Source organism: Brassica oleracea, chromosome C5, assembly GCF_000695525.1.
Source record: "Brassica oleracea var. oleracea cultivar TO1000 chromosome C5, BOL, whole genome shotgun sequence".
Lineage (NCBI taxonomy): Eukaryota > Viridiplantae > Streptophyta > Magnoliopsida > Brassicales > Brassicaceae > Brassica > Brassica oleracea.
Genome location: NC_027752.1, coordinates 6,527,587 through 6,535,910, shown reverse-complemented (window position 1 = coordinate 6,535,910; position 8,324 = coordinate 6,527,587). Strand labels below are relative to the sequence as shown.

Sequence of the window (8,324 nt, the reverse complement as noted above, 5' to 3'; positions counted from 1 at the left end):
AGGTTGGGACTTTTTTTTTTTTTTTTGCTTTGGTATCGGCTTTCATTAGAACTCCACCAGCTCTGTTTTTTCTTCTTGATTTGGCTCTGCTTTGTTCAAGATCTCTGCTTTTGTTTCACTTTAGTTAATGGGCTTTTCCTAGTTTTGGAATTAATACATGTTGAATATGTTTCAGCCTCTACTTCTTCATGTTCATTGGCGTACTGTGCTGTTAATTTGCTGTGTAAGGCTTAGCATGTTACTTTGCTTGTGGAAAGTCACCGACTTTGGCTTGTTCTCTCTCTGCAGGTTTCTATATTTAGCAACTTGCTTACTTCAGTTCAGACGCTTTCTCTCTCTCTCTTAAGACATGGGAAAGGCACCTGGTAAATGGATCAAGACTTTGCTTCTCGGGAAGAAGTCACCAAAGTCTAATCTTGTTGTGTCGGCGGTGAAGGATGATTTTTCAAACTTATCCCTTGACCCTCCTGTGGCTTCATCACAACCGGATACAGCTTCATCTGCTCAAAATGTTGTTCCCCCAAGCAACGGTGATGATCTTGAGCCGAGGAGTGATGTGGATGAACTCAAGCTTGGACAAGCTGCAAGTAAGATTCAGGCCGTTTACAGAGCTCGTCAGGTACTTTAATTCTTTGTTGTAAAACTTGAGATAGTTGAAACATGTAAGGTTCTGGTAATGATGATATATTGGTGAACTTGTAATGAAGGCACGTAGAGAGATTCGGACCCTTAAAGGTATCATCAGGCTGCAAGCAGTTATCCGTGGTCACCTGGTCAGAAGACAAGCCGTTGCTACTTATTCATGTATTTGGGGTATTGTGAAGTTTCAGGCCCTTGTTCGTGGCCGCATAGCTAGATCATCTTCAGACAGTGTGATTCAGTGTCACAAACCAAATATGGTAGAATCTCTTCATCACTCCTTAGTGTTACTTAGTTGCATGTTATTTAACTAATCATGTAATGTTATTTAGCTAATCATGTGATGTTCTTTCTTTTATTAGGAAGTTAATGATTCCGAAGCTTTGCAAGTGAGCATGTGTAGTTGGATGAATGATCCTTCAAAATTCATCATTGTCAAAAAGGTATTTTTAGTCCATAAACTCTTGATAAACTTGGAGTTTTTTTTTTTTTTTTTGAATGAATGTAAAATTTTATTCAAACAAAAACTTCTGTTACATCTAGTGCATCTGTTTTTGACCTCAAGAAAGAAAATCAAAGAAATTAACTCAAAAACTCCTACAACGCTTCAACTTATAAACTTGGAGTTATTACAACATTGGCTGTTTGTTTCAGCTTCTGGCTTCATCACCAACCGCATTGCCTCTGAAGATCCAGTATGGTCCTGAGGAACCTAACTCAGCTAACGTTTGGCTAGAACGCTGGACACGGTTGCATGTTTGGTCTCCTCCTCCACGAGCAGCTAAGATTCTTGTTCCACAAACTAAGACGAAGAAGCGAAATTATCAAGCAGTGGTTGACTCAGAAAAGGCGAGACCAAAGCAAGGTGTCAAGAAACAATCAGTCCCAGCTAGTGGAAAGGGCTCTAACCGTTCGTCTACAACTGAAAGTGAGAAACCTAAACGAAGTACTGTGAGGAAGGCTTCCACGCTTAGTAAAGATCCCCTGAGAACTGAGAGTGACAAGGCGAAGCACAAGCCAAGAAAGAGTAGAAGCGCCGCCTCAAAGGAGGAGGTTAAAGAAGAGAAGCCTAGGCCTAGTCTTAAAAGGTCTTCTCTTTCGAACTCGTCTTTGAAAGTCACCCGTAAATCTGCTGAGAAGAGGAAAGAGACTGTGGATTCTGTGCAGATAGAGCCTGAAGTGAAGGTTTCAGATAATGTTGAGTCTGCTGAAAAGGAGAAAGATGCGGCAGATTGTGTGCAGATAGAGCCTGAAGTGAAGGCTTTGGATGTTCTTGAAGGAGGAGGAGACGATGTTGAGTCTGCTGAAAAGGAGAAAGATGCTGCAGGTTCTGTGCAGATAGAGCCCGAAGTGAAGGTTTTGGATGTTCTTGAAGGAGGAGGAGACGCTGTTGAATCAGCTGAAAAGGAGAAAGATACTGCAGAGTCTGTGCAGATAGAGCCTGAAGTGAGGGTTTCAGGTGTTCTTGAAGGAGGAGACGCTGTTGAATCAGCCGAAAAGGAGAAAAATTCTGCAGATTCTGTTCAGATGGAGACTGAAGTGAAGGTCTCAGATGATCTTCAAGGAGGAGAGAAGGAGAAAGATACCACAGATGTAGTTGCTAAGGAGCTTGATGTCGAAGAAAAAGAGAAATCACCAGAGGAAGATGAACTCAGAACTTCAGAGACCAATGATAAAGGTGAAGAAGACCTCAAATGCTCAGATGTGAAGGTAAGCTCTGAGAATGGTAATATTTCTTCTGATAACTCAAAGCCAAGTGAAAGACGAGTGTCACCGCACTATCAAGATGAAGGGCGTACACATAGCGGGAGGAAAATCCCCAGCTACATGGCCCCAACTGCATCTACATTGCGGCGCCATTCTCTGCCTTCTCCAGCCAATGGTAAGCCGGGTGTTACTACTACTATGTCTCCAAGGGCTCACAAGCTTCTCCTAGCCTCGGCCAAAGGATCTATGAACGGCGACAAATCTGCTTCTTCTTCGAAGAACAAAAGTGGTATGCAGGACTCACATTTACACAAGCCTCTTTAAAGCTAAAAGTTTACTCATATCAATAACCTTTTAACTCATTTTTTTTCTTGATTATTTCAGATAAGTCAAACAAAACCGAGTGGAAACGGTGAAGGTTCAGGCAAAGAGATTTCATCTCGTTGTCATATACAATCAAGCTTAATTATTTAGTGTGATCTTTCTCTTTCTCTGCGTTTGGTTTGGTAAGCTTAGAGAGTGTTTAGTCAGAGTTCATGTTCGTTTGCTTCAGTTTACTCTGATTACATGTTTGAATGACACTTAAAAGGTTTGAGTAAATAGTTCTTCTCTGTATAAATCTTTTCACATTCAAAAGCAAAGAGTACGTATGAGCTATCTACTTTCATCTTACACGCGGAGATCGACTGTAAGAAGGCAAAGGCGATGCACCAGGAGTTACGTTCAGCAGAGGCCGATCTTGACTATATCTAACCGGAGATTTCTGCATTATAGCAGAGGAATAACGAGCTCTTGGAGATTCTGTGTGCTGTGTTTCAGGTTTAGCAGCGGCTTCTAGCTGTTCCAATGTGGATAAAACCACTGACATTTTCGGTCTTAGCTTCGCCTCGGGGTTTAAGCACTGCAACGCGAGGGTAGCAGCTGCATAAGCTCCCTTTTGTGGATACTGCCCGCCTAGTTTGGTGTCCATTATTCGAAAAAGCTTCCGCTTATCGTCAAGGTACGGTTTTGCCCAGTCCACAAGGCTATACTCGACTCCCCCATTTGAAGTGTCCATGGCTCGTCGTCCTGAAATTAGTTCCAGTAGTACCACGCCGAAGCTGTACACATCGCTCTTTGCCGTCAATCTACCTGTAGATGATGTAGATGAGCTTTCAGAAAATGTTTTAAGAAACTATTAGGGATAAGTATCCACATCGGGAATTCAATGAGATCTTAAGTAATATATAAAAAGTTAGGACTAATCCACTTACAGCCAATTAGTTTCAAGTTGGAAGCCATGATAAACCCGAATCTAATAGAAACAAAAAACACTCAAAACGTTAAGTGAGTTTAGAGAACAAACCTGTGGCAACATATTCAGGAGCTGCATAACCATGAGTACCAATGACATTTGTGGACACGTGTGTAGCATCACCAGTAGGACCTGCTTTCGCCAAACCGAAATCCGAAAGCTTAGCATTGAACTCCTGCATTTTAGACACAAATCTCAAAACGGTTAAGAGAGTCAAAGAGAATCAATCCCAAAAATGGTTTGAAGAGAGAGTCTGGTCTATTACAGCGTCGAGTAGAATGTTAGCAGCTTTGAAGTCTCTATATATAACTTGCGACTTTGCTTCATGAAGAAACGTTAGACCTTTAGCTGCACCTACTGCCACTTTCATCCTTATTGCCCATGTAAGTGGCTGCGCACCACCTGCAAGAATCATTGACAAGACGAGATTATAGCATACTGAAGAACACACATATGCTTCAGATTAGTTATATTATAGAAAACATACGTCTAAAAAGATGATTCTCCAAGCTTCCTTTAGGCATGAACTCATACACAAGAAGCCGGTTCTCGCCTTCTGAGCAGTATCCAATCAGTAATACAAGATTTGGGTGAATAAGTTGACCAAGATAGTTCACTTCAGTCTGAAAACAAAAGCAAAATCTCAACGTCAGCATGATAAAAAAAATAGACACACATCAATCACAGCAAGGGAGAAGATTAACCGGGCTTACTTACCAACCACTCTTTGTGACCTTGAAAGCCTTCAGGCCTAAGCTTCTTAACAGCAACAACGATACCAGAACCAGGTCGTGAAGCAGTGAGAGTTGTTTCATCAATCCATCCTTTGAATACACAACCAAAACCTCCTTCTCCTAGTAGACTATCAGGACGAAAGTTCTTAGTTGCGTTCTTTAGTTCGTTGAAAGAGAAAGCCTTTAGATTTGGCGATGAAAGTATCTCTCCTTCTGTCCTGTGATGCGTCGGTAATGATCCTAAACTACTGTTCCCCGTGCTGTAAGAACTTGTGCTTAAAGCAACTGTGGAACGGCTTGTGTTGCTCGAAACTTTTGAGGCTGAGGAAGCTATACAAATGATCGATTAAACATCAATACAAGCAAAATAACAGAGAAATCAAAAAAGGCTTTAGAGGAAGTATTTACCGGAATTATGGCTGCTGTTATCCACTTTAGCTGATGAATCTAAGCAATTACCCATTTCAGGTTTTTTTTTAAAACCTAATTTGGAGAGATAATGCAGACAAAAGCTCGTGCTTCTTGTGGAACAAGCAAACAGATGATCAGGACAAAATCAGAGCGTCAAAGTAGCAACTACAGAGAGTTTCGGCGGTGTAATGTCTGCTAATATAACGAAAATATTAAACAACAATAAAAGGGTGAGAGGAAGGACGAAGGAAGGTGGAAGAAGAATATAGGAATCATAAGCAAAACAAATCAATAATACAAAGTCGCCGTGTGCTTTTGTTTTATACTCACAATAATAATTTAGTCAAGTTTCTTATTTTCGAATGTGAGTGAGTCCCAGATTCGCTTTTTTTTATTTATGACCTAGCAGCCATGGGACAGAAGACTTTATTAGTTCGGGTTGCCTCATGCTCACGCCACTACGTCCACGACCGTTATTAATAGTATGAAGAACTATTTTCAAGTAACTGAGTGGTAATTATTACAAGAAGAGAAAGTGGCGGTGGTGGTCGCCGGCAAAGAAAAGTCTTGTTCCCATCTCATTATCTAGTTATGTATCTTCTTCCGTTTTTAGCAGTCAGGATTAATTAGAACATTCAACAAATTTTTTTTGGAAAAACAGAACAATCAACAATGTTTAAAATTGTGCTTGCGAGTGGAGGATATACTAAAAATTGAATTTTGAGATATAAATATATATACTAAATGAAAATATAAAATAAAGTCAATAAGCTAAAAACTATTTAAAAATATTACTCATATATAGATTTTCTACTACTTATTTGAAATTTTATACTACAAGAGGTTATCCTTGACTCATTAAATCGTGTACTACAGTTACATATTGTTCTGTACATGTTTTCCATTATCTCAACTTATAGGAGTTATGGAATAAACAGAAAACGAAAGTTCTATTTTTACTTTGTTGACGTAACAAAATCGGAATTTGTCAGTCTTGCTTGTTGTTTATTGTTTTTTTTTCAACCAATTTTGGTCTTCCTTGACGACCAAAATATTAATTTTTATTGGCGGATAATAAATGTGGCGGACTGCCGATATCGTTGAAACTTTGATGGCTAACTTTTTTTTTTAATAATTAACTTTTACAATAATACTTACTGTTTGTCACGGACGATAATCAGTGGGATTCCCCTCTAATATTTTTTTTTGAAAGTGTTTGATTAAAAATAAAATAAAATTTGAAAGTGTACTTTTTTTGTTTTGGAGTTATTTGTCCTAGATCTTTAGATTATAGGGTGTTATCAACCAAAAAAATAATTGTGTTTCAGAAGTTTTTGACATACATTTTCAAATCATGAAATATCAAAAAAAATAAGTGGGTTAGACTTTTGCCCTTTTTGTTGCATATCGTCATTATTCAACAAAAGAAGAGGCTAGTTTGCGTTATGAGTATCTCGTATAAAGAAAAATATCATACTATTATTCAGCAACGCATGAATAACCAAACTCGCAGTTAATTAACGTCTTGCAAAAAATTTTGTTTAGTGTTTTCTTAAATCTTAAATGTGGATATCCATGGCCATGCATTGACCCAAGAAACGACTCGATCTATATTCACATTGCTGTTGACCGAAGAATTGAGAGACGTGCATATTAATATTGTTAATTTATTAGGCACATGTGGACAAGCACCAATTTAACATTTTTTCAGAATTCGCTCAATAGAAGTAACCTTGTAAAGTTGACAAAAAAAAGAAGAAGTAACCTTGTAAATTAGTATAATATTGTCCCATCGCGAATGTTGTTATATTTGGTATATTAAAGAATGTGACCAAGTTAGTTGTATCCAGTAATATCACCAAATCTCTTATATCCGCTCAACAGAAGTCAGCTTATACATGAGTAAAACGAGTAATAATCACTCTTTTGACTTTTCAAAACAAAAAATGGTTTCCCAAAGGATTATTATTTATGTTTATTAGATAATTTTTTTGGTTAAAACATAAGCGTTGTTTTCAATTTTCAATGAAAAATTTATTAATTTTATTCAGTAATTTATTTTTCTAATGGTTGAAATATAATTATATATGTAAGTAATTATATTTTTATATAAAAATATACAAAATTAATTATTTTCTTAATCTATGTACATAGATTCAAAACGACATTTAATATGAAACATAGGAATTATAAATTAATTCATATTCTCCTCTTTTATGAGTTCATGACTTCTATGTTAATTAATTTTCCTAGCATTCATAGTATACAAAAATTAAATTACTCAATAGCTTAGAGTGTGTATTCATTATTCAAGCGTTTGGAATCTTTTGATTTTTAAAGAGTTTTAGATGAAATTATGTGAATTTGATATGATTTGTTAAACTATTCTAGAATCTCAAAATTATTAGATTTATTTTTATATTTATAACTATGAAACTTTATTCAAACACTCTAGAATCAAATTTGTAATTGAAATTTTTACCCCCATTTTTGGATTGATTTTATAAATTTAATGATAAATTTAGAATCAAATTTGTAATCGAAATTAAATATTTTTGATGATAAATTTGATGGAGATTTTAGAATAATACATATTGTTTGTTGAGTCACGATCGATAATCAGTGGGATTCCCTTCTAGTCGAAATTTGAAAATATTTATTATTACTTAGTCATTTTAAACTTCAGCACACATATTAAAAAAATATTTAATTTCGTACAAGTACTAGATAAAAACATTATTACCAATATATCTAACCACATTTCTAATTAAAACATAAAATCAATAAATTTTGTATTCAAATTATAAAACAATATTTATTTTGAAACGACACTTATTTTACTCTACAACGACAAGTAATCTGGAACAAATTAAGTATTTACTTTCATCATACACCGCGCGGAGATTGACTCTAACAACAGTTCCATTGAAAAGCTCTCACATGGTATCTAAACACTATAACTGTTTTTAAAAATTAAAAGAAGAAAGAAAAAGCAAGAATTGTTATAAAAAGAACTGGTATTTTATTATATCGCAGAAATTTAAATAAGGGCAAAATTTTATACCCGTAGAATTTTTAAAACTGATATAGAGAGAGAGAATTTCTTATTATAGAGAGAGAAGAGATTGAGGTGTGTCGTTACAATGAACGAAAACGTTCGTATATATAGAAAGAAATTTACTGTGCAAATAGTGCAGCGAGCCCCACATCTTTTTATATTTTCAAACATTACGACTGGCTGTCTTTCATAACACTCCCCCTTGGGGACCGGTGTCACTATCCACTCTCGCTTAACGTCTTTGTTGCCTCGTTAAAAACCTTTCCAGGAAAACCCAATGGGAAAAACCATAGTAAGGTAAAAAGAGTACAACTACGTAAGCTCCCCCTCGAATGAACAGTCATAGATCCTTCTGATGGCGCATCCCAATGTTATGGATGTGTTTTCTGAATACCGAGGTAGGGAGTGATTTTGTGAAGAGGTCGGCTGCATTGTCGCATGATCGAACATATCTTACTTCAATCTCTTTATTCTTCTCGAG

General features: G+C 36.5%; 2 protein-coding genes across 6 annotated transcripts in view; one reads left to right on the top strand and one right to left on the bottom strand.

Moving 5' to 3' along the window:
- The window catches only part of LOC106295130 (protein IQ-DOMAIN 31), a 3,453-nt gene extending 492 nt beyond the window's left edge, over positions 1-2,961 (top strand). For all 5 annotated transcript variants that reach the window (XM_013730937.1, XM_013730936.1, XM_013730933.1 and 2 more), the window contains exons 2-6: positions 289-619; positions 708-899; positions 1,002-1,082; positions 1,294-2,635; positions 2,731-2,961. In XM_013730937.1, the coding sequence (XP_013586391.1) occupies positions 350-619; positions 708-899; positions 1,002-1,082; positions 1,294-2,635; positions 2,731-2,762 (1,917 nt within the window). In that variant the 5' untranslated portion in view covers positions 289-349 and the 3' untranslated portion in view covers positions 2,763-2,961. The remainder of the gene's footprint in view (positions 1-288; positions 620-707; positions 900-1,001; positions 1,083-1,293; positions 2,636-2,730) is intronic.
- LOC106295131 (protein kinase 2A, chloroplastic-like) lies at positions 2,809-5,163 on the bottom strand. The gene is made up of 6 exons (XM_013730938.1): positions 4,783-5,163; positions 4,358-4,704; positions 4,128-4,263; positions 3,906-4,042; positions 3,692-3,815; positions 2,809-3,477 (listed from the first exon to the last, which is right to left on the bottom strand). Exons 1-6 carry the CDS (start codon positions 4,835-4,837, stop codon positions 3,011-3,013), a joined length of 1,266 nt encoding a protein of 421 aa, XP_013586392.1. The 5' UTR covers positions 4,838-5,163; the 3' UTR covers positions 2,809-3,010.
- Between the last annotated feature and the right edge of the window lie 3,161 nt (positions 5,164-8,324).